This window comes from Amborella trichopoda, chromosome 3, assembly GCF_054954075.1.
Source record: "Amborella trichopoda isolate Santa Cruz 75 chromosome 3, AtrichopodaSantaCruz75HAP2 v2.0, whole genome shotgun sequence".
NCBI lineage: Eukaryota > Viridiplantae > Streptophyta > Magnoliopsida > Amborellales > Amborellaceae > Amborella > Amborella trichopoda.
The window spans coordinates 10309450-10335099 of NC_142338.1; the positions used below are offsets into that span (position 1 = coordinate 10309450).

General features: G+C 39.3%; 1 protein-coding gene across 10 annotated transcripts; it reads right to left on the reverse strand.

Moving 5' to 3' along the window:
* Positions 1-1271: 1271 nt before the first annotated feature.
* On the reverse strand, positions 1272-19195 carry CSD3 (copper/zinc superoxide dismutase 3). 10 transcript variants are annotated; one of them, XR_016053009.1, is made up of 10 exons: positions 19087-19195; positions 18883-18984; positions 18701-18796; positions 18545-18576; positions 18297-18372; positions 2764-3126; positions 2153-2206; positions 1917-2009; positions 1750-1816; positions 1272-1597 (listed from the first exon to the last, which is right to left on the reverse strand). XR_016053009.1 is itself a non-coding variant. In XM_011630490.3 (8 exons), the coding sequence occupies exons 1-7, from the start codon at positions 19172-19174 to the stop codon at positions 1788-1790; spliced, it is 477 nt and encodes a 158-aa protein (XP_011628792.1). In that variant the 5' UTR covers positions 19175-19195; the 3' UTR covers positions 1272-1597; positions 1750-1787. The 10 variants fall into 10 exon arrangements, 3 of the variants coding, with proteins under 3 accessions (XP_011628792.1, XP_020532122.1, XP_006858938.1); XR_016053004.1 differs by lacking the exon at positions 2764-3126; XR_002283488.2 differs by lacking the exon at positions 2764-3126 and having other exon boundaries at positions 1699-1816.
* Between the last annotated feature and the right edge of the window lie 6455 nt (positions 19196-25650).

Genomic DNA, 25650 nt, shown 5'->3' on the forward strand with positions numbered 1-25650 from the left:
AAGGGTGGGTCAGCCAGCCAGATGTATAGTTTTGCTGCGGAAACCTTCTCGAAGAATATGCATGTGTGATCAAGAGGCAGAAATGCAGCAAATAATTTGCAAGATAAAAAAATGTTAATTCAAAGATAAAACAATATTATGACTTAGTTGGCCAACTACATGGATGGGTCATGAGGCAAGCATGTATCTCAACTCCGAATTGAGGCATCCACGCCACTGGCAGGACTATCAAAATCTCACCGCCACTAATTCAGCGTTTCTTTATTTGGATTCGTGCTTGGGATTGAATGCTTAGGTGTTGGAGGTTAAATACTGTCGCAAGTTTGAATTCGACAGCGGAATTCACATAAAAAAAATATAGTCTTTGAAATAAATAAAAAAATGGCAGGAATTTAAGAACGGAAAATGTTTGTATGAGATTACAGTATTTGAAATGTAAAATTAAATATGCACTTCAAAAATCCATCATAAAAGATTGTTTAGATATTGAAAAACCCTCTAATTGATCATCTCAATGTACGAATATGAAAAGAAAAAAAGATTACGAATCCTAAAAATAGTGTATCTTACAACTCATCATCTGGACAGTCTATTTTCAAGATTTTCATGTATTTATAACCCCTCAGTTATTTTTCCGATTGCACGGTATTAATTTTATAAGTATGTTCAACCCACCCCCTCACATATCTTTTCTTCTTTCTTTATTTTTACCTCCTCTACAAAGAATTACTTTTATCTCAATAACTCCCCTTTCTCATCTCTTGCGTTTTTAGAATCAAGAAAACGAGTATCCAAAAAATATTGCACGTCTTATTTAGGGTAGTTATTGGGGTGAAGATTGATATATACCTCTAAAAATCAAGGGAATTTATGACGAACTATTCAAGATTTTACCCATTTGCACCTATTCAAAGTCGTGATCATGTGAATGAGTATTTTAAAATCAAATAAAAAATGGGCAGAATGTTAAATACTTGACCTCTCACAGGTACTGACGTAAATTTCAAAACAAATCAATATTGCACGATAGGAAAATGAGAAAGGAGGTTATCATGAAATTGAATTCTTTTTTAGGGGTCTGTACAAATTTCCCAATGAAAAATTTGACAATCTAGGCTTGATTTTCATTGATTTTGGAATGATTTTTGCATCAATCAACCGAGAAATATCTCTTTTTCACATCCGAAAGCTGTAAAAACAAGACTTGGGCTCACTCCACCAGTGTGGGAGAGAGTTTGGTAACAGCTCTGGCTGACTCGGCTAGTTTTGAGTTGGTTCGGCAATTTTTAAAACCCTTGCATCAAGATAATCTAGTACATCATGTATTCCTTCACAAACTTTAGTACCAAAGTCTCCAAAAAAAGTTAGACCACATTTTTTTTTAATGATATCATCATACGAGGATGATGATGAATGAGCAATACTGTCGTTTGTCTTGGTAGCTGAACAATACCTTGACATGTGTTGTAAGTAAATTTTGAGACTCAAACTTGAAGGCATCGACTCCATCTTCAAACCTCAGTCCTATGGGCAATAAATGATCCCAAAAGGAGACCATAGTTGAATGATTGAATCACTTTTGAAGACTCAACCAGACCTGAAATTTTTTGTACTTATTTCAATAAGTGAAATAATTACAGTAGCACTTAAACTTACATTGTATTTATAGAGTAGCCTTCTAATAATCTATCAACATACATGAGAAAGTAGCCCTTGTTATTTTGCTTTTTTAAGTAATGGAAGTGCGACCTTTCTTTGTCATCTCTTCCATCCAAAATTCTTGGTTTTTACACTGATGATTGCAGACCAATGACACCTGCAAACACAACAAAGAACGCATTTACACAGTATTCTTGCTCGACTCTCAATTTCAGAAGAAACTGTTAAAAAGAGGAAAAGTTATCACTTAAGCCTACATATCCTGCTTATGGTGTATGCCATATATGCCTACACAGCTGGGTAATTCCACCAGCCATTCCATAGAAGATCTGTGGGGATGGACCACAATTCTGAAAAATTATGTCAGTGGAATGCCTCAGGAAAAAGATTGTGGATGCCCCCGTTGTACATTATGTATACTATCCATAAGACATGCATAGTATTGTTTCCCATAAAAAGGTACAGGAATATGGTAAGCAGAAAGTATTAATACCGCATCCGACTCGGCCACCTGCATTTCCGGTTGCTTTACTCAACTCATGACCACCTGCAGCAGCATCAATGATTGCATTCAGCATGACTCAATAGATCTTGGAGGATAATTTTCAGTTCAAACCGAGGTTATCAAATGTACAATGCGGTGTAATGTGCTAAGGAGGTCTGATGCCTCCATGCAGCTACGAAGCAGGCACATCATTTCTGATGAAGACACAATTTTTTAAGTATTAAAAAAAAAGAAGAAATTGATAAGAACACAAAGAATAACATGTGTGATTTATATGACAGTAGGCCTTTAAAGTTGGTGTGTTTCCCCAATATATATATATTGTCTGAGTCGCTGACAGAGAGTAACAGACATCTTGTCTCTATACTCTAAACTAAAATGTAAAACAAAATGATCCAATCCATTCATTAATTCATAAAAACATAAAAGAATATGTCAATATACCAAGCACTGGAGAAAGCAAACATAGTATATATTATTGAAAGAAATTAAAACTAGCAATCGTAGCAGACAGTCAAATACTAAGTACTTCACAAGTGCATCCAAAAACCAAATATACATGACATAAAATACCAAGAGGTGAGTGTATGTAACTATACTCAGTCCAACTTCAAGTCATACACATGTACGACTCCTATATTTCCCACATCCAAAGCCATGCCATCATTATCTGTGTCATCACCCCCTCATCGCATGCACTTCTTCCACCTCAATCTCCTATGAGTTGGCTTCCTCAAACTGTGGAGTTAATGTGGATGTAATTCTCTTCTGCAGTCCAGTGTTAAGCCTAGGGTCTTCTTCAGCCCCTAAGCCCATATGACAGCCAATAAGTCTTCACCCTCAATCACCTGCTCTGCCTAGTGGTGACTGGTACATTCACTTGTGCGATCAGGTTCATTGTTCATCCATGACAATGGGGTCTCTGTCCACTTGCATTTTCGTACATCTCCTTGAGGTTTTTTCTGTATCGAACATATACTAGATCCTTTAATTTCTCTTTCTCTAGCATGTTGCTCCTTTAACTAAAGAATTGTGAAAGAAAAAAACAAAAAACAAAATAACAAAAACTTACTTATCAATGGCTAGTGCACTTCTACCATCTAGATTACAGAGTTCCAAGTAAAAAGACTTACATGCTCGAATTTGCTGTTCCATTCGTAACCGGGTGAACTATAAGTCAGACTTAATAACTAAATGGCGAGTTATTGTAGCTGTGGTGTCTCGCTCCCATAAGATGCCCAATACTCAGCTATATATTGACATATTCAATAACTTAATACAAGTTAATCAAAACTAAAACAAAAATTTTTATCAAGTTTTTAATCTTTGTATATTCATTATTCATACAACTTTGGATTTCTATTCGTGTAGTTTTCCTAATCCAAATTGTGGTTTCTCCTCCACTCCCTCAATGCACTCTTAAATTTGATCAACTCATTATTTTGGATTTCATCTCATCATCATAAGAGCCTTATCCCAACTATTTGGGGTTGGATATTATTTTGCATTTCATCTAGTATATTTTAATTAGTGGTCAATGTCTCAATAACATCTAAGAAGCCTCCATTGATTGTACAATCTAATCCAATGATCAGGTATCTATAAGAAGAGGATGAATTTTTAGAGAGTATTTCGCTGCATGGAGAGATCAAAGCATTTTGTCACGTCTCTTATTTATAATCTCTGTTGTGGGCTTGTATATGCATTCATCTTCCTTAAGAACCGAATTGATCCTTCTTTTGCTCAAATCATTGCCAGTGTGTGTAACCCAAGGTAGAGTTTGCTTTTCCATTAATTAACCTTAACACTCTTGCCAAACAACGAGAAATGTCAAATGTAACGTAGATATCACCCCAGAAAGATGTATTTAACATATTTTGCTCAGATTTTCTCTCATGCTTTATCCAGTGACTTCTAGCCCAGCTTTCTAAAAGTGAGCATACTCCTTGGTGCACCTCTATTCTTCCATATAATTTGGGAGTCACATATGTTGTGCCAAATCTAGTAACTCCTGTTTCACTATTTCTCTCTTCTTCATGATCTCTGTCATTATCCTTAGAACAAATGTACGGTTATAGACAAAACAAATGATTCCCTTAGCTTTTTAAATTATCCAATGAGACTTCCCTATGTTGTCAAGCATAAGGTCTAAACAGTGTGTTGCACCAGGAGTCTAAATGGACCACTGCTCAGTGAACGAAAAGGAAGTATCTAATTTGAGCTCCAAGCTGATCCGTCAAATTGACCCCTCAGGAACAGGGGGTGGGGTCTAGTATTAGCACAACGATTAGGTTAGTGGGGCTCCAAAAGCCTTTGGTACATGAGCTTATTCAAAACCTACCAGGAGTAGCAACCAAGAGACTTTGAAACCAGGTTACTGTAAATGAGTGTTGCCTATAGAAAGTTAGCGACCGGCCTGGAAATATGCAAGATGTCATAGTTCCCCGCTATTGGTCCAGTTCTGTTGACACAAAAAAAAATCCCAAGATTTCATAGCCTCGTCAAACCTTGTTGACAGCATCAAGTCAAGTTCCATTGATGCCCCTGGGGGGCCTGCTATAAAGTAATCTGTTTGGGATGAGACAAAACTCATGCAAGGTGTTCTTTTTTCTTGAAGTTGTTAACTGTGCTATATTAAAAGAGAGGAGTAAAAAAAAAGAGGGGGGGGGGGGGGGGGGGGGGGGGTTGCGGGGGGGTTAGAGACCACCCACTAGACAGGGGCTCTAGTCCAAAAAATAGGCTAACCATAGAATGGCGGCCCTATACAAGAAATGGGGTTACCCAATACACGAAATGGGGGTAACCTAGTATTTATGCACAAGAAATACAACTAAATGGATCCAGTAGCTCAAAGGAACGTATGGGCATCCTAAAAATCAGGTATCCCAAAATTCACGCAAGGTGTTCAATCAATCGTTATAGAAGAATGTATCACTCCATCAATAGGTCCGTAATTCCACTCCTATGTCAGTCCGAGTGTCATACAGGGTCATTTGATTACTCGAGAGTAGACAAGCCAGTTGCCTTATTTCTTTCCTTTGCCAAGAGTAGAATGTTCTCGCTCTTCGGTTAAGGTTGGCAGCTTCTTTGTACTTGTCATAATTTTCTTCAAGCTTCTTCTGTACTTTGACAGTGTGATCCTTGGATATGCTCGGCCACCATACATTCTATGAGAAACTACTGATGACTATGTATGGGCCTTCTATGAACCCATATCTTGTGTCCTCTCTGGATCCTGCCATGCAATTATGGCCAAGGATGAGTCTTGCATCCCAGCCTGCTATTTATATATTTCTTCAAGCTTCTTCTTTACTTTGACAGTGCAATCCTTGGATATGCTCGGCCACCATATATTCTATGAGAAACTACCGAGGACTATGTATGGGCCTTCTATGAACCCATATCTTGTGTCCTCTCTGGATCCTGCCATGCAATTATGGCCAAGGATGAGGCTTGCATCCCAGCTTGAGTATCTTTTCGACCAGCTTGGTTGATGCCACATTATCTGAGCTCCTCCAGTAAACAACCAGCTTCGCTCGCTTCCAGTGTCACTCGACAAAGTGTCATCAAGCTTTTATATATGTTATTCATTCAAGGAACCTGAATCTAACTCTCAAGCGGCCATTCACAGGGTGTTGGATCTCAGCGGAGGGCTCTTCAAAAGGAAAATGAGACCAGGGAGCAGAGCCTTCTCCATTTAAGTAGCATATTATGGCTAATAGATTGATATAAAAATGTACAGGGCCAATGGCTCTTTCTAGAGATTCAAAGCCCATCTGGTTTGAGAAGGGATACAATCTAGTAAGTAGTAAGAGATTGGGGAGACCTATTGGTTGGTATAGTTTTTACGCACCAGGTGGTCAGCAACAACACTTACTATATACAGTCTGGAGGGGGACGAACTTTGGCGTCGACCCACATGACAGGGAAAACAACTAGGAGAATTTTTACATGAGTAGCCATTATCGGATAAGAACAATATCCTCCATGCTGGATAAGGTGGCTGAACCTTAGTTTGAATTGAGATCGACAACCACATTCCCAATCGGCAACCAGAATTGGAATAATTAATAAACCAAGCTCAAGGATCATGATTCACTTGATCCAAGTCATATTTACCTATCTGACTCAGAATTGTTCGATACCATATTCTAAAACTATGTGTCTCATCTCTCGTGCAAATGCATTCCCATCGTAAAACAGAGCCTCATTAGCGACTCAATACCCCCAAAAGCCGAGGTAAAGATGATGAATCAAATGTAAATAATATCTCAAATTCCCTAATATATTCCATAACCAAGCCACATATATCAATTACTTAAACCTTAAAGCTTTTGTCCAATATAAGCAACGCTTCATTTTATAACTTGTTGAAATTTATTGCATCACTGAGATAAACTTCAGAAATAAGTAACCTTGGAAAGTCCCTAATACAAAACCAAATCCAATTGCTATTCCATCATATCTTTTGACGCAATACAACACTCATTCTAAAGGTCTAAATGCCAAAACCCCATGTCTCCATCTATTTCCTAAAAAAAAAAAAAATACTCAGAAACCACAAAATATCTCAACTTTTTCCTTTATATAATAGATGATATTTTGTAGGTGTGGGGCCAAAAGTTTGTTTCATTATTCCAATACTACCCCTACTGGGGATCCGAGTGAGCATATGGGGATTTCTTTGAGCAGTCGAGCAGGTGCTGTGACAAGCACAACCAGCACAAGTGAATGGGGAGTGCAGAAAGATTATATCAAAACGAGTATCTTCCAATGGAATCTCATCTTGCACAAGTACCATAATCCTCCCAAGACGAATACACAAGTAAGAAATACAAGTCAAATTCAAAGCCCCAAGGGATGTGGTAATCCTAAATAACTTAAAAAAAAAAAAAAAACTGAAACTTAACAAGCTCAATTAAAGATATTTCTGCAAGATCAAAGTAAACCTCATAAAAGACATAAACCCCAAACAGATTAGATTTTCAAAAACAACCAAAATCTCTAGTACTCTCTAATTGTCTTATAGTGGGCATAAGTTTGTTGCACCAAGTAACTGTACCATTGACTTTTTAAGTTTTAATCCGAAGCCTCCATTGCTTATGTTCTCTCTCCCTCTATATATCCAAAAAATTAGGGATCTACCCTCTGTTCTCTCTCACAGGTTCAAAAGGTTTTCTGCCTCCCATGGACCTTCTTTCCATATTTTCTCTCCATATTCCATGGAAACAGGCACATCATCCCCCCCCTCTTTCTCCAAGCAATTCAATTTTTCCAAAACAAAAATATAATAATCAAGGAATTAAACAGCTTTCTCTCTCTAATTCTAGCAAGAACACCACAATAGCAGGCACAACAGTCATTTTCTCTCCCCAAAATAATTTTGGACCCTCTATTGCAGAATAACCATGCACCAAACATTGTGTAGACATTGGCTATGTCTGAGACACTTCTAGAATTGTACAAGTATAACATATGAAGCAATCATTTATAATGTTCGTTTTGTTAGAAATAAGGTATGAATATTTATGTGTAATGAGCATTGACATAATTATTTCTAGGTAAATCATCAGAAGAAATTATATGTAAGTACGATACCTATTACTTTTTTTCCTTATCCATTTATAAATCCTATAACCACAAAAGTAATTCTCCCAAAGAATTAACAGCATGACCAACTTCTCACCCTCCACCTCCCGGAATCCTCTGTGATTCCTGGCACCTCTATCCCCCGAACGTCACACTCTCCTTTGTCCATTCCCATCCCCTCTAACACCTTTGCTTATATCTCCAAGCTCTTTCGGTCATCGTTGGTCGGTTCATTCCAGCCTCAGAGAAACAGCGCCAAGGTATCGAATGATGGCCTAAGGATGGAGAGAACCAGGTCTGAAATGTAGGCAGAGATTTCCTCTTTTCCTTCCCCTCAGTCGAAGGAACGCATTCTGCTCTTAACAGCTCCTCAAAAGTGTTCTTCAAAGGCATGGCTCTCCACCTGACGAAATGGGAGGAAACCAAAGGGGCATTCAGAAGACAAAAGGTCTGGCTAACGGCCTCGAACATCCCTCTCCATTCTTGGTGCCTTGACACATTCAAAGCCATCGGTAATGCTTGTGGCTCTTTTGTGGCGGTTCACTGGCAATCCATGGAGGCCCTCCCGCTAGGCTCCATACTGTTGATTGTGGATGTTCTGGACCCTCAGGGCATCCCTTCCCTCATCTAGCTTGAGATTGACGACTTCTACCCAGTTTTCACCTCTTGGTTAGTGGCCTCCCCCCCTTCACACCGTTTTGTCTCTCCGGACAATGGAAACCGGCAGGAGCAGCCCCTAACTAACCGTGAAGGTTTGACCGTTGTAACCAAGAACAGGAAGGGTCGCAAACCTCGTCCATCCCCAATCAAGCAACGAAAAAATTTTCACCAGCGACTGACGCCTTTTCCGGCACCACCTCCGCCTCTTTCCCCTCCGCCTTTGACTGTCCCTCAACCTTCCCTTGCTCCCGTTGACCATTCTGACCCAACTCCCAAGGCTCCTCTTGAAGAGCCGAACGACAACTCTGATCAACTGGTCATGCGCCGCCTACCTGCTAACCTTGTTAGACCCACCATAGTTTGTTCTACACGCCCGTTTTGGACCAAACGCTTTCTGTTCCCACCTCTTCATTTGAATATGCCGTGCCTTTCAATTTTGTTCCCTTGGACACCTTTTCCCCTGTAGTCGCCTCCGGCTGGGCTAACCCTATTAGATCAAGCCCTACTCTGGATCCGTCGACTTTGGCACCATCGGTTACATCGCCCACTTTGACACCCTTGCTCAACCCGCCTCCCTCTGAGCCCTCGCTACCCACCCCTTCTCTCCTTGGTGTCGACACTTGTGAGGTGACTCACCATATCCCCGCCATCTACCCCTGTTCTTTTACCAAGGTTCACTCACTAACCCCACCCCCACTTCCATCCTTTTTTCCTTTTTCGTCTTGCACCCACCCTCATTCCCTTCCCAAGGGACACCCCCCTCTTCTTCTCTCTCCTCTCCAACTCTTCTTTTCGGTTCTTTGCATACGGTGCTTCATCTTCCTTTTCCCTCTGCTTCCGTACTCTCTACTCTGCCGCCTCCCATCCCATCGCCTTCCTTCATCATTCACACCTCTGCACCCCCACCATGCATTCCTTCACCTGCAAACCACATCACCCCCTTCCCCCTCCCATCTTCCTCCCCAATCCCTTCCACCCCTTCACCCCCCACCCACTCGTGCTCTGGTTTTTCTCTTCGTTGTCCACCTCCTTTGATCGACTTGGGTCATTCCCTGGAAGTACCCCAGGTTGTGCCCTAAGACTCTCTTGCCCTCATTTCAACTACAAGAGACGGCCCTTCTTTAGCCACCGAAAACTCTGCATCAGTTGAGACCCTGCCCCATACAACCACCATGAACCCCTACCTTTCCCTCCCCCCTTGTTACCCGGCTGATCCCTCAAGTGACGACCCGATCATCATCTCGATCCCTTGCCCATTCCTATTCTTATCCCTCAGCCTTCTCCAGAAGCAATCAACCCTATTAGTTAACCCCTTTTCTGGCCTGATTCCTCCTCTTTTCCTCTTCCCTTAGGCCCCTGTTGTTTCTCACTTGGGCCCAGCTGTTAACTCTAGCTATCCCATTCTCTCTCCCATTTACTCGACCCCCCCTTGTCTCTTGCCCTTCTTTGCCTTTGCCTGTCGTCCCCTTTACCTCTCACTTCTCTTCAACCCCTAGAGGCAGCAGCTCCACCTTCCCCAAGGAACCTACTTCATCATTCTATGTTCCTCTGTTGCTGCTTTGAACCCAACCCCCGCTGCATCTCCACCCCTTAACCAAGAGATCCCTTCCTCTGAAGCTCACCTCTCTCTGGTTACTCCCACCCCTACCTCTGTGACCGACCCTTTTGGCCTGACATCAGGCATTTTTAAACCCACTCCTGCTGAAGGCCTACCATTCCTGGTTCTACCGGCTTTACCTTCCCCCTTTGCTATCTAAGGGATGGATTCAATTGATTCCTCCCAATCAGTGAACACTATGGGCGACGCACTTTCTACCGCCTCTGTGGACTCAGACTTCTTCAATGGAGTTGACGCCGGCCAAGGGGAAATTCATGAAGTTATGAGTCATCGGCTTTCCAAACCCACCGGAAGGTCCATTTCAAGAGTTCTTCAAAGTAGAAGCTTAATCTAGAATAAGGGTAAGCAAGAAAGGACCCTGTGAAATCTCAAACTTGGTTTCCATAATCAATTATGATCGTCCTTCTTCGTCCAACCTCTCTTTCTCTCCTACCCCCCAACAATCGGCCCCTAGTGGCCTTTTGGTGAGATGCTCCCTTAAGAACACTCCCCTCTCTATCACCCCTCAATGCTGATCATTTCATGGAACATCCGAAGTCTTGGACTGCCCCACAAGAATAACGCAGTAAGAGATCTCTGTTTCAGACACTGGCCATCTATCTTGGCCTTGACAAAGATCAAGTTACCATCCCCGTCCTTGATTCAGATACGACAGGTCTGGGGGCATTGTCCTTGCCAATGGGATGCGGTTCCAGCCGAAGGTGCTTCTGGGGGAATTTGAGTGATTTGGGATTCAACAACCCACGCCTTGGTTTCCTAGCACCCAACCAGATTCTCGGTAACCATTCTCCTTTCAAGAATTTCATATGGGTTTCAATGGAAATCCTCAGCGGTCTATGGTCCTAACCTAGACGCGCTCCAACCTCTCCTCTGGGAGGAACTCAACTTCGTTGCCCAAATGCCCCACCCAGTTTGGTGCCTAGGGGGTGACTTCAACGTCACTAGGTGGTCCCACGAGAGAAACTCTTCAACCAAGATCTCCCCGACCATGGCCGTTTTCTCAGACTTCATAGCCTTTAACAACCTCATTGATCTCCCTACCCAAGGTGCTCAATTCACCCGATCCAACCACGCATCCAATCCATCTCTCTCGAGATTGGATCGCTTCTTGACTTCCATTGAATGGGATACCTCTTTTCTTGGTAATCATTCCCTGGCTTTACCCAAACCAACTTTTGACCATTGTCCAATCCTTCTTAATACAAATCCTTCTCTTAATAGCCCAAAACCTTTTAGGTTTGAATTCGCTTGGCTGGAAGAACCTTCTTTTCCAATCCTATTCCCGGCTTGGCGGCAAGAGCTCTCTCATATGGTAGTCGGGTGGGCAGGTTTAAACTGCAGCGAAAAGTACAGTTACTCAAGGGCCACCTGAAACTTTGGAGCCGGAACCTTCTGAGGTTCCTCAGACCCCAAAAAACTTCCACTTTGCAGGCCATCTAGGCCTTAGACAATTTGGACGAAAACAAGGTTCTCTCGGATCCTGAAATTCAAGAGAGGGACCACCTTAAGCTTCAATACCAATCTCTCCTCAAGAAAGAGAAAATTTTATGGTACCAGAGATTCATAATTAAGTGGCTGAAAACAGGGGACCTAACTACAGGCTTCTTTCACAAAACAGCAAATTGCAGGCGCAGGGATAATTCAATCTCACAGCTGTTGGTGGATGGAATCCTCTTAGATCATCCTCCAAGCATTGAGCAAGCCATCCTTGGCTACTTCCAAACTCTTTTCTCGGCTCCCTCGACTCCTCATACCCAAATGGGGAATCTAGAATTCCTTGTTTTACCTCCAAAGAAAGCGCTTTGGCTGGAAATACCTTTCTCTGAATCCAAAATTCTAGCTGCCCTATCTAATTTGGAATCAGATAGAGCCCCTGAACCAGACGGATTCCCCCTGGCTCCTTTCAAGATTTTCAGGGAGTCCTTTCGAGAAGACTTCCTCAACCTCTTCGAAGAATTCCACTCTAGGGGGGTAATCCAGCGAGCCATGAATGTGACCTTCGTAACTCTTGTGCCCAAAATCCAAGGTGCAAACCAGCTCAAACATTTCAGACCTATAAGCCTAGTTAACTCCTCCTACAAAGTCCTTGCTAAAGTGCTCACCTCTTGTCTCAAAGAGGTCTTGCACCTAGCCATATCTCCCAATCAAAGTGCCTTCATCAAAGACCGCCAGATTCTGGATGGAGCTCTAGTGGCCTATGAATGCATTCACTCCAGATATCTTAACAAAGACCCTGACATCATTGTAAAGCTTGATTGGGAGAAAGCATATGATCAAGTCGATTGGGAAATGCTAGAAGAAACTCAATCTAGGATGGGTTTCAGTGCGAGGTGGAGAACTTGGATGGGAGCTTGTTACTCTCACCCCCCATTTCTCTATCCTTATCAATGGCACACCCAAAGGGTATTTCCCCTCTACCAGAGGACTCCAACAAGGGGACCCCCTCTCCCCCTTCCTTTTTGTCATCTCGGCAGAGGTTTTCAGCCAGTCAATTGACAGAATGTACTCAACAGATCTGTTACATGGCTTCTCTGTAGGACTTGGGGCCCCCCTTGTTTCCCATCTTCAATACGCAGACGGTACTTTGATTTCGCAACTGGGTTCAAAGTAAATTACGACGAAACTACCATGATGGGGATTAATGTCGATTCCACCACACTAAGTTCCTATGCTGAAATGTGGCTTGTGGAAAGGAAGCCTTACCTTCCAAATATTTAGGTCTTCCTCTTTGCACTGGGCAACCCAACAAAAGTTTGTGGTTTCACATTGTAGACAAAGTGGACCGTAGCTTAGCAGATTGGAAGGGGAGGTTTCTATCTCCTGGAGGTAGGCTAACGCTCATCAAAGCAACTTTGGCCAACATACCAATCTACCAGATGTCCATCTTTCACATGCCTGTTGCCATTAGTAAGAGGATTGAACAGCTAATGAGGAGGTTCTTTTGGTCAGGGGCAGACTCCGACCATAAATTTCACTTGATCGCTTGGGATAAACTTTGCCAACCTAAGAAATGGGGGGGTCTGGGGATCAAACAACTGGGTACTCAGAATCTAGCCCTACTAAGTAAATGGTGTTGGTGCCTGGCTACCCAAAGGTATCATCTATGGATCGACATCATTAAAACCAAGTATCGCCTACACGACTCTCCCTGGCTCCCTGATTTCAGAGTCGACAATAAGTCCTCAGGCATCTGGAGGTCTATCTGCTCTGTTTTTCAGTCCTTTAAACCTCACATCAGATTCATCCGAGATATGGGAACAGAATCCTCTTTTGGCATGATCTCTAGCTGGGCCACCGTTATCCTCTTAGGGATAAACACCCTGACCTCTACCTCCTTGCTAGAGATCAAGGGACAACTGTAGTGCAAGAAATGCCTTTGATCGAGAACTCTCACTCCTGGAACCCAGTTTTCAGGAGAACTCTTAATGACTCGGAGCTTTTGAGTTTTGCCTCTTTATCGGCAGATTTACAGGCCTGCTTCTTAGCCCCTGCGGGCCTAGATCGCATTAATTGGACTCTTTCTCTGGGAGGCTCTTTCACGGTCTCCTCCTTTTATCGTAGTTTGTCGCTACCCCCCACCCTTCCCCTTGCACCCACATCTATTGTGGCCCAGGCCTAGGACTCCTTATCTCTCTCAAAAATCAAGGTCTTTTCGTGGCTAGCCCTATCTATGAGAGAACTGATTGTTGATCAGTTGCAGAGACGTGGCGTCTCTCTTACCAATCGCTGCGTCTTGTGTTTAGCTTAGGAGGAAAATAACAACCACCTCTTCCTACACTGTCCCTACGCTTTCAACCTTTGGGGAGCAATCCTCAAATTGTTCAAAGTCGAATGGGTACTGCCTGCAGAAGTGACTTCGATTCTCTCTTTAATCAAGCCTTTTCCTTGGGCCAAATCAGGGATCATTCTCTGGAAATCAATGATGGCCGCAGCATTGTGGGGCTTATGGATTGAGCGTAACCACAGGAATTTCAGGGGGGGATACACCTCTTGGCCCAAAATTTTCAACAAGCTCAAATCCTCCATCAGTTTTTGGGCTACTAATCACCCTCGATTCAAAGGTATCCCGGCCTCCGCCTTTCACCAGGATTGGAGCAACATCCTATGCCATCATTGGTCTTGCCCTTCCAGATCTTCTCGCTGGAAACCACCTCCTCAGGGGATATTTAAGCTCAATTTCGACGGTTGTTCCCTAGGTAACCCAGGGCCAGAAATTGGAGCCATCCTCAGAGACCACCTTGGCTCTACAGTGGCTTCAGTGTAAGGACTTGATGGAGGCTGAGGTGATAGCTCTTCTAGAAGGCTTACAACTCATCCAACATCTAAACTTGCCCTCTCTCATTGTAGAGGGTGATTCCACGAACACCATAACTTGGGCACAAAACCCTGCAACCTCCCCCCTTGGTTTTTGGCTCATTTAGTTGATCACATTCATTACTTATGCAGGAATACGTTCGTCGCGTGGACACATACCTGGAGGGAAGGAAACCAGAAAGCTGATTCCCTTGCAAAAGCAGTAGCGGAGATGGACGGTCACTAGGAGTTTTCTTCATTTTGTTTTTCTTTTTGTACTCTTTTTGTATGCTGGAGCGGCCTCTTTTCTTAGGTTGTTGCCCTTTAACAATAACTTTTTGAAAGAGGCTTCAATTCCACTTCTCTTTTTCTTTTTGCCTATCCTTGAGCACCTTGTTTGTGGTAAGCCAAGGTTTTGTACTCCTTTTTCTTAAATTAAAGGTTAATATTATCGAACAAAAAAAAAAAGTTATTCTCCCAATAAAATGGAATTATCTTCTCCATAACTTATTTGTTTTGAATAATTGTCTCCTTCAGAACTTTCATGTATCATTTCAAGGTAAGGTTCCTTCTCATTCTCAAAACCACTCTGGCCAGTAAATTCTCTTGGTTATATTTCATTTCCCCAGTTTTTTCTCCTAAATTTCTCTTTATTTTCTTGTCATATTTCCTTCCACCAACTTTTCTTCCATCTTCTTTCCAAGACAAATGTTTAGGTTAAAAAAAAAAAAAAAAAACTCTATAATATGAGTCCCAAACATTACCAGAAGATGTTAAGTATATTTGACATCAATCAATAAAATCTTTAGACATTGATCTATCAATCTGCAAAGACAGATATGTACGTCAACTCATTTGACTTTACTGTCCCATAAAGATCATGTAATTCATTAAAGTCATGTATTTTTTTGTGTTTTTTTACCCCACCAAAATTAGTGAGGGGTTTGAGCAGGAACCCACCCGTTGTATTAATATTGGTAATAAGTACAAAGTGTATATACAAGAAATAGAAGTAGCATAAGAAGTTTCCATGTACAAGTATCCTCACTTCAGTTATCTTTCAAGTCTCTCAGTATGGGGTGAAGTTCTCATCTCTCATAGATAATGCTCACAGTCATTCTTCGAGAGTGGTACGTGAGCATCAGGAATGCTTTTCTGAATTTTCGAAGTTTTTTCTCTCATCACCACTAGAAATGGATTGATTTCGATTTTCTTTTGCATTCTGGCTCCTTTCTTGCCAATTACCCATATGATGATAGGGAGAACAAACAAACCCCCCCCCCCCCCCCCCCACACACACACACACACAAAATATCATTTTATAAAGGAACCTATTAGAAAATTGTTTTTTGAAACAATTAGCTACGAGGTCTTGGGTGCATGAAGTGGCCTTTGAGTGAGTGTTGAATCTCCACAACACCATTTGGTTAGTATGATGAGCAAAATTACAAGTGATGAATAGGTGGTCATGGCTCTCACTTCAGATTTGCACATTTAGCATATGTTATCCACTTGAAGACCCATCTTTGAATTCTATCATTTGTGAGAAGCCTATTTTGGTACGCTAATCAAGAGAACCATGATGCCCTAGGACGAATTGGGTTTTTCCATATGCCCTTTGGACATTGTTTCTACATCCATGCTCTGGAATCACCCCATGAGTATCGATCTTGAGAGCGAATCCAGCTGATCTCTTCAACACCATCATCGTTCGCTACTCCAAGAGACTCTCATCTTATGATAGATAGGGTGCTACGAATGCCTTTCAAGCCCATGAATTTCTACTTGTGGTCCTAAAGACTCACAACATGTTGCCTCCAAATATATTTTTTCCTATTAATGATGACACAAAGAGTTTTTCCCAGAAGCCAACTCCCATCCCAGCTTTGGTTAGTAGGGTCCGACCAAGTTAATTTCCTTACTTCTTTTGATACCAAGCCCACATTCACCCTTAGGTTTACAAACTGAGGTACATCTGACAAGGCCTAGGTGTTTTTGGTTTAGTTGGTTGCCGTGCAAGAAGGATCTTGGGATCATTGTTTTAAATGCGGCCGCATCGCAACATATGCGGCTGCGTCATGCCATATCCACCAAGAGGCGCATTGTAAAACAATGCATATGCAAATTGGTGGGAGGCACATTGTAAAACAATGCATATGCAAATTGGTGGGATGAGCCCGCATATGCACTGCATCCCATCGCATATGCGGCCACATAGCGCATCGTACCGCATATGCGCTTCATCAGCATGATGGAAAAAAAAAAACCCTCAAAAAGGGGTATTTAGGTAATTCCCCCCCCCCCCCCCCCCCCCAAAAAAAAGAGGGGGTGGGGGCGGGGAGGGGGGGATTAAAAGTCCAAAACAGAAAAAACAGCTACTTTCATGGTTTTTTCTCTATCAAATCGACTAAAGAAAAAAAAAGAATGGCGGAAATTTTTTTGATTTTGAACTAGCTGCAAGGGCTAATGAAGAAGTACGGCCTAACACTAGAACATAAAAGAGTAAAAGCACGGTTCAGTCGCATGTTAGTTCCAGAGGTCGAGGAGGAGGATGAGGCCGACTTCGAGGAAACCGAGAAAGAAGAAGAATATGTGGGGGCCACCGAGGATGATATTAATGATGATGATGCACATGGAGGCTCTTTAGATAACTTGTCTAATAAAGATTTGAGATTTAGACTTGAGACATGAGAAATGATGATAATTTGTCTTCACTTTTGAACTCTTCAATTTTCATAGACCTTTTACTCTGTAACTTTAAATTTTGCGGTTGCGAATTTGAAATATGGTTTTTCAATGTTTATGAACTATGATAATATGATGTCTCTTCTAAGTTCTATTGTTTTCTATAAAGTTAGTTTCAAGTTTCTAATGTCTTTTATGATCTATCAGGGGATAGTGGGCATAGTGAAATGCCTACTATCACATACACCACATCCATATTTTTTTTCATCCATTAACCTATTTTTTGGGATTGTTTAGAATTATTTTATGTTAATTGACGGCATCGGGGTGATGCACCCGCATCGAGCCGCATTGCCACCCCCCCCCCCCCCGACCACATCGGGACTGCATCCCGCATTTTAAAACACTGCTTTGGAGTTTCTCATGGGTGTTTGTTATGGGGTAGGGGAGTTTGTATATGGAGCACCAGTGGCTGGTAGGTATTTATGAAGGTTAGTCTTCCTGGGTATGAAAGGGTTTCAGTTTCCAACCTTTCAGTCTACACATGAATTTGTGACCAATGTCAAGTATGGCAAATGATGAGAACACATTTTCTTAATGAGTCAAACTTAAAACATGAACAAACTCAGTCCAGCCATAAGCTTGTGATTACCTTTGACTAGATATGGCCGATGCATAAACACCAAAAGGGAGTACCTTTTCTACATTTGGATCCTTAAGCAACTTTAATGACATTTGCTAGATTCGAGCTCTTCCCCTAAACCCTTAGTAATGTCAATTTATGAATAGCAACAGAAGGCAATCCAAATGATCAACTTGGCAACTTCCTTAGTCAAGTTTTTCTTGATTAGTCACTCCATGAAAAATTGAAATGTGGGTTATAGAAACTGGATATGCTTTTCATCAAAAAGGAAAATACAACTAATAGGCTCTTCAGAATATCATTAAGAGTCAACTTTAATGTCAGAATATATATAAGTTAAATTTGCAGTATACAAGTTTAGAATGACAGTCCAAAATATTCCTAGAACTCAGTGGGTGATGGTTTACGCAGTTCTTCCAAATTTACCGATCTTGGTTCCTTCAAGCTTGACATTTGGCATTGACATGCAAAACATATAAGAAAAAGAATGAAAATGAAATCTCCATGAAGAGCAGGAGAAACTCAATGCCTTTGGGGAGTGACAAGAAGAGAACTCTGTAGGAGAAGGGCACATAATCCACAAAAATTTGGGGCAGTTAAAAATATCAACAAGAATTGACTTATCGGGAAATAGGCAATTGTACCTCGGCCAAGGTCATCAGGATCAGCGTGCACCACAACTGCCCTCCCAACTATAGAATTCGGTCCACTAAGTGGAATCTACAGTTTCATAAGCACAATTTGTTAAAATTTCCCTTCTCAATTCAAAATACACCAGAATTTATCTCGATAGATATATATTTTTGGTTGAAACACAAGAGTTCATCTCAACTGAAGAAAAAAAAAAGATAAAGAAATGTTAAACCCAAATGATTATCCAAAATAACATCACCTGGGAGTTCTTCAAAGACACTTCAGCCACCCCTGAAACAAATCAATACAACAGTACAGAGGAATTTCACAGGAAGAAAACCCAAACAATTCTCCACGAAAAATACTCCAGAAAAAAAGAAAAAAAGAAAAGAAAAAAGGAAAAGCACGTAATCACCATCATGCCCTGCATATATGTTTCCCAGGTCACCCGCATGCCTCTCCTCATCAGTCGGCGCCCCATGATCCTTCTTCCATGGATTATAATGCGGACCTATAATAACCCAACACCAAGGAATACAAAAAGAAACACAAATAAACAGAAGCAGTTATTAGAGGGGTAGATGAAAATAACTGTACCAGTTGACATGCAACCATTGGTTGTGTCACCAAAGGCATGGACATGGAATCCATGGAGGCCTGGAGAGAGGCCTGCTATTTTTCCTTTCACATGGGTGGCTCCTGTAAAACCCAGAAAGAAAACACAAAAAAGAGGAAGAAATTCAAGCTTGAATACAAAAGCGATGAGAAAATGGATAGAAACAAAAAATGAGGAGAAGTGACCGTTTGGGTACTGGATGAAAAGAAGAGAGCCTTTGACGTTTGGGTCTCCAGAGATGATTGCCACAGCCTTCAGAGTGGGGGATGCCATTTGTGAATTACAGAGAGACTCTCTCTCTCTAGAAACCAGTACAAGAGAATTTCAAGGGGGCGAAAGCACTTGGTTTTTATTTTTTATTTATTATAACAAATTACAAAACCTTCCTACAAAGGGGCTGTTTTAGACATCCTACCCGAACAAAGTTTTTGCTAACAATTCTTAACCAAAATTGAACTTTTCTAGCGAATAACTTCCAAGTCAAAAAAAAATCATATATTTTTTTTTTACGAAAATACCCAAAGTGTCGTATCGCACTCAATTTATGTCAGTTTTTGTGCTAGCCCGCATATGCCCCCAATTTGTGCTAGACCGCATATGCCCAAAGTGGTCAGACCATCCTTATTTTATGTCCTTATTTTATGTCAATCTTCGTGCTTTTCAAAAGCCTAAAATATCGGATCGCCCTCATTTTGTGTCAGACCACCCCTATTATGTATCGGACCGCCCCTATTGTGTGTCGGGCCGCATGCTTTTTAAAAACAAAGTGTCGAATTGGTCTCATTTTACGTTGCATCACTTGTTCAAAGTGCTGAACCGCTTCTATTTTGTGCAAGACTGCATGCTTTTCGAAAGCAAAATTGTTCCGATTTTGTACCGTAGGGCATATTGTTATAGGGTATTTTGGCCTTTATTTTACTTTTGTTTATGACTTAAGGGTATTTACAGCTTAATTTAGAGTAAAAAATGAGAAAAAATGTTTAGTTGGAGGTAAAATGCCTAAGCCTCTTTTTAAGGGTTATTTGTAATTTTCCCTTATTCATATTTTTTCAAAGTACTACAGAATTATCTAACCATCGACGTCTCTTTTGGCGCTGTGTTAGCATGTGCGGCCGTAATCCACAATTTAATCCCCTGACCTCATATATTGGATTATTGAGGGTAAGGCTTTGCATAAGGTTGCAGCATAGTAAACAATCAAAATAAGGCGCCTTTCAAACAACCACAAGTAAGGCGCCTTTCAAACTGTCATAATATATAAGGTTGATGTGAAAATTTTTAGTATGGTCAAGATTTTATTTTCATATCTAAATATAAAATTTGAACTCTAAAGACAATTCAAATCAAGCAAATTTATAAATGTATGAAAATCTTAAAATTAGGCGGTCCAGATAATGTGTTACAAAATATATAGTTTTTAGGACTTTAAATTTTTCTATTTTTTTCACATCTATACATCTCAATGTCAAGATGATCACTTAGATGCAGTGTTTAAAAAAACGTCGAGTCGAACAGGACTCGCCCGGTTCGACTCGGAAATCGTCATGAGGGGATCGAATCGGTTAAAAAAACGGGAATCGTCCGGTTCTAGAGAGAACTGGACGATTCTGCACAGTGACTCGCCAATTCACTGTACGAAATCGGCGAGTCCGTCAAGAACACGGGTTGCACAGTGTTCTTCACGGGATTCTTCGAAATTTGTCATTTTTTGATCATTTTTCTTGTTTTTTTTGGCATGTGATCTAATTTGCATGCTGTAAACAACTTTATTCAGCTTTTACAAAGATTAAATGGTTGAAAATTTTGGTCTTTTTGGATCACGAAACTTGCATTTTTAGGGTTTCCGCCTTTCCTTATGTTTCATGCCAAATAGGGCATGAATCTTTCAAAATTTGTAAGCATTTTGATCGTAAAGCTGTGCATCAAAGCCTTTTGTTACTAATTTGTGATAATCGTTGAGAAAAACAGAGTTTTTTGAAGATTGAAAGCTTCAGTTCACAAAATCAGGTAAGAAGTTTGGGTTTTTTTTTTTTTCCGCCATATGATTTATTTCACGACATATTTTGAAGATAATGAGTTCAATAATTAGGGTTTTTAATCTTTATTGTATCTATTATGATTTAAAATTTTCAATTTTATGTAATTTAGTCAATTACAGCATGAAATTTGAGATGAACACAGAGATGTCTGCGGAACCAAAATTCCGCTGTTTTTTTTTTTTTTTTCCGCCTTTTGATTTTTTTTTCATGATATATTAGAAATAATGTGTTAAAAATTTAGGGTTTGATTCCTTATATTGTTGTTTATTAGAAAATGTACTCAATTGGATGTAATTTATTCACTTAGAGGTGGATTTTTTAGTTAAAAAGGCTTATGTAAAATGGCTCTGTGAAGAACAGAATTTTTTTTTTTTTGTAATCCATGATCGAATGTTTTGTAATACTTGATCGATTTTTTTGTAATCCATGATCTAATTGTTTTTTTTTTTTTTTTTTGTAATCCATGATCGAATTTTTTGTTCTTTTTTTTTTTTTGTAACCCATGATAGAATTTTTTGTAATCCATGATCGAATTTTTTGTAATCCATGATCGAAATGTTTGTTTTTTGTTTGTGTAATCCATGATCAAATTTTTTGTTTTTTTTTTTTTTTTTGTAACCCATGATAGAATTTTTTGTAATCCTTGATCGAATGTTTTGTAATCCATGATCGAAATGTTTTTTTTTTTTTTGTAATCCATGATCGAAATGTTTGTTTTTTTTTTTGTAATCCATGATCGAATTTTTTGTTTTTTGTTTTTTTTGTAACCCATGATAGAGTTTTTTGTAATCCATGATTGAATTTTTTGTAATCCATGATCGAATTGTTTTTTACTTTTTTTGTAATCCACGATCGAATTTTTGGTTTTTTTTTGTTTTTTTGTAATCCATGATCGAATTTTATGTAATCCATGATCGAATTTTTTGTAATCCATGATAGAATTTTCTTTAATCCATGATCGAATTTTTTGTAATCCATGATCGAAATGTTTGTTTTTTTTTCTTGTAATCCATGATCGAATTTTTTGTTTTTGTTTTTTTTTTTGTAACCCATGATTGAATTTTTTGTATTCCATGATCGAATTATTTTTTTCTGTTTTTGTAGTCCACGATCGAATTTTATGTTTTTTTTGTTTTTGTAATCCATGATCGAATTTTTTGTAATCCATGATCGAATTTTATGTAATCCATGATCGAATTTTTTGTAATCCATGATCGAATTTTTTGTAATCCATGATCGAATTTTTTGTAATCCATGATTGAATTTTTTGAAAATTTGTGATTTTTTTTTTTTAATCCATGATCGAATTTTTTTTTGTAATCCATGATTGAATTTTTTAAAAATTTGTGATTTTTTTTTTTTAATCCATGATCGAACTTTTTGAAAATTTGTTAATTTTTTTTTTAATCCATGATCGAATTTTTTTTTGTAATCCATGATCGAATTTTTTGAAAATTTGCTGTACTTTTTTTTTTAATTTCTTTTTATCCATGATCGAATTTTTTGAAAAATGATGATTTTCCGAAAAGATGTGAAAATCGTGATAAGGTTTTGATTATCATGATGTATTAAACCCAATTTTTAATTTTTATTGTTTGAGTTTGCTGTACTTTTTTTTTTTTTTTTTTTCCATGATCGAATTTTTTAAAAAATGATGATTTTTCGAAAAGATGTGAAAACCGTGACAAGGTTTTAATTATCATGAGGTATTAAACCATATTTTAAATTTTTATTGTTAAAGTTTTTGTTGAAGAAATTGTATGTTGATAGATTATTTATGCAAAAAAATGCATGTTATTATATTTTTAGTGCAAAACTGTATTTTTTTTATCTGTTGTTCATGGATTTTTTAGTTGGAATTACTGATGTTAGCTGGCTCTGTGAAGAATTGTTTTTATTATTAATTTTTTAATGCAAAAAATGTATGTTCTTGATAATTGAGTTGTAGCCATGTTTGGAGCTTGCATTTTGTATTATATTATCCTGAATGTTTGTAATTGATATGTACGAAAATATTATTGTCAATAAAGGTATTTTGCAATAACAAATAACAACAAATATGACTACATGAACTACCGCAACATATTATCACTACACATGGTGATTATTTTTCTTTTTGAAATGTCAGGTTAATTTTATACTTTTTACATCTCAAAACAGTTGAATCATGTCAAGATCTGTAGAAGACCCTGCATGGCAACATGGGGTCAAACTTGATCCAAACAAGAAAGACAAAATTATTTGTAATTACTGTCAAAGAGTGATAAGTAGTGGGGTACATAGGTTCAAGCAATACTTCGCAGGGGTTAAGGGAGAAGTTTCTGCATGCACTAGTGTCCCTAGTAACGTAAAAAAACAAATGGCGGCAATTCTTAATGCTAACAAAGGTAAAAAAATTACATAACATAGGATGAATGAGGAGATAGCTAGTTTATATATACCATCAAGCATGAATGATACAGAAGAGCAATATAATAATGACCTAGAAGAGCAATATAATAATGAGCTGGACATGGCCACAAGATTGAGTTTACATGAACAATATCAGAGGGAACGTCGGTTTAGAATGCCCGGTGGGTCTAGCTCAGACATGCATGGTGGGCCTAGCTCAGATATGCATGGTGGGCCTAGCTCAGATATGCATGCGGGCTCAGCTCGAGCATGTGTGGCGGGCCCAGCTCAAATATGTATGGAGGGGTTGGTGGCAATATGTATCAAGGAGAATCAGTTGTTGAAGAAATTGTTTCTAGGTTACCTAGGAGTGCCAGTATTGCAGGTCATAGTCGTAAAGACCCATTTCTCTCAAAGCCTAAGTCACAACAGATGACCCTAAAAGGTATGCTTAAAGGTACAAGAAACATGTTAGAGAGATATGTTGGTAAATGGTTCTACGATAAAGGGATTCCTTTTAATGCAGCCAATAGACCATATTTTCCACCTATGGTCAGTACAATCCAGAGAGTCGGGCCTGGGGTAAAACCCCCGACGGCATATGAGCTCAGTGGGCCACTATTAGATGAAGAGGTGGAGGAAGTTAAAAAGTGGATTGAAGAATATAAACAGAGTTGGCCAAGGACAGACATTACTCTCATGAGTGATGGTTGGTTGAATAAAGTGAGCAAAAAGGAGTTTTTAAACTTCTTGGACTATTCCCCAAAAGGTACAGCTTTTTTGTCTAGCAAAGACGTATCATGGACGAAGAAGGATGTAAACTTCTACGTACGACTATATGATCAGATAGTGGAGGAGATGGGAGATAAGCATGTAGTCTAGTTTATTACGGACAATGCGCGTGCATGTGTTTCTGCGGGCAGCAAGTTGATGGATAAGAGGAAGCATCTAGTATGGACCCTGTGTGCTACACACAGCATCGATCTTATGTTAGAGGAGATCGGTGAGATCAAAATTGTGAAGGAGACTCTAGAGGAAGCAATATTGATGTCGAGATTTATATACAACCACTCTAAAATTTGATTTCTGTTTAAAGAACACTCTAAGAAAAAATAGATAATCAGGCCTACCATAACCCGCTGTGGACTCCATTCGAGAATCTGAAGATGCATTAAAGAGATTGTTTACTTGTGAAGAGTGGTTAAATGACCGCCTCTCGAAGTCCAGTTGTAACAATCCTAAAATTTCAAAAAAAAAAAAAAAAAAAAAAAAAGGAGAAAAGATGCTTTTAAATAGGTGATGGTCTGTTTGAGTATGATGGTCCTTGAGGACCATCATTATTTTCAAAAGTTTTTACTTTGGTTTAAACTTTTGCTTTTGCCTGTTGCTTTTACCTCCTGCTGCCTGCTGCTCGCCACGTCCTTTAGCGGACGTGGTTTTCGTATGTTAAAAGCAGACTCTTAACGCGACACCTCAGGTATGAGGTAGAGCATAATAAAATAATATAATAATACGTTATAAGAATTTAAATAGGGGAGGTGAGCACTCCCACCCTAAAAAAATTTCGAGATCTCTCTCTCTCTGGTCGAAACACAGTGAACTCCTCTCTCGAACCGAATTTTTATCGGAAGCTCCCTCTCAAATATTTGTGAGTAAGTGACATCGTCTTCTTGAAAAATAGTCTATTTTTAATAAATAGTGATATTTCCGTCTAGGATCTTTATTTTATCAGTTTTATGTATAAGTGACCTCATTGTCTCGAAAAATAATCCATTCTTTTTAAAAATAAAATGAAATAATTATTTCTGCTTATTATCATGAATTTTAGGCGCAATAAATTTTATGCGCACGTGACCTCATTATCTTGAAAAATAATCTTTTTAATAAAAAATGTGATATTTTATCCATGTTAGAAATTTTGAATGCTGTAAATTAGAAAAAATAAATTTATTTATTTTTCTTGGCTATTGTTAAAAAATTTTAGATACTATCAAATTATTAGAAATAAATGTGATATTTTTGCTTTTAGTAAAATTGTGTATTTCTTTCTACTGTTTTGAATATTGAGACATTGTAAAATTCATGTGCAAATGACTGCCTTATTATTTAAAAATTGACATTTTTGCAATTGATTATAGTATTATTGTGAAATGTTTATTTGTGGATTGATATCCCATAAATTGTGATAATTCCGTATTCTTGAATTTCTATAAGAGTTTTTCTATACATATTAAATTGGAAATTATGCTAGAATGCCTTTACAAACTGCTACCTTTCTAAATTTGAGCCCAAAATATTTGATTGGTTATTTTTGAAATG

Bases quoted from the DNA above. Each gene is read 5' to 3' on its own strand.
- CSD3 (XM_020676463.2), bottom strand. From the start codon at position 19,174: ATGGCATCCCCCACTCTGAAGGCTGTGGCAATCATCTCTGGAGACCCA. The intron at 18,797-18,882 runs GTACAGTTATTT...GGGTTATTATAG, and splicing joins CAATGGTTGCATGTCAACTG to GTCCGCATTATAATCCATGG. The intron at 18,577-18,700 runs GTGATTACGTGC...GATTTGTTTCAG, and splicing joins CATATATGCAGGGCATGATG to GGGTGGCTGAAGTGTCTTTG.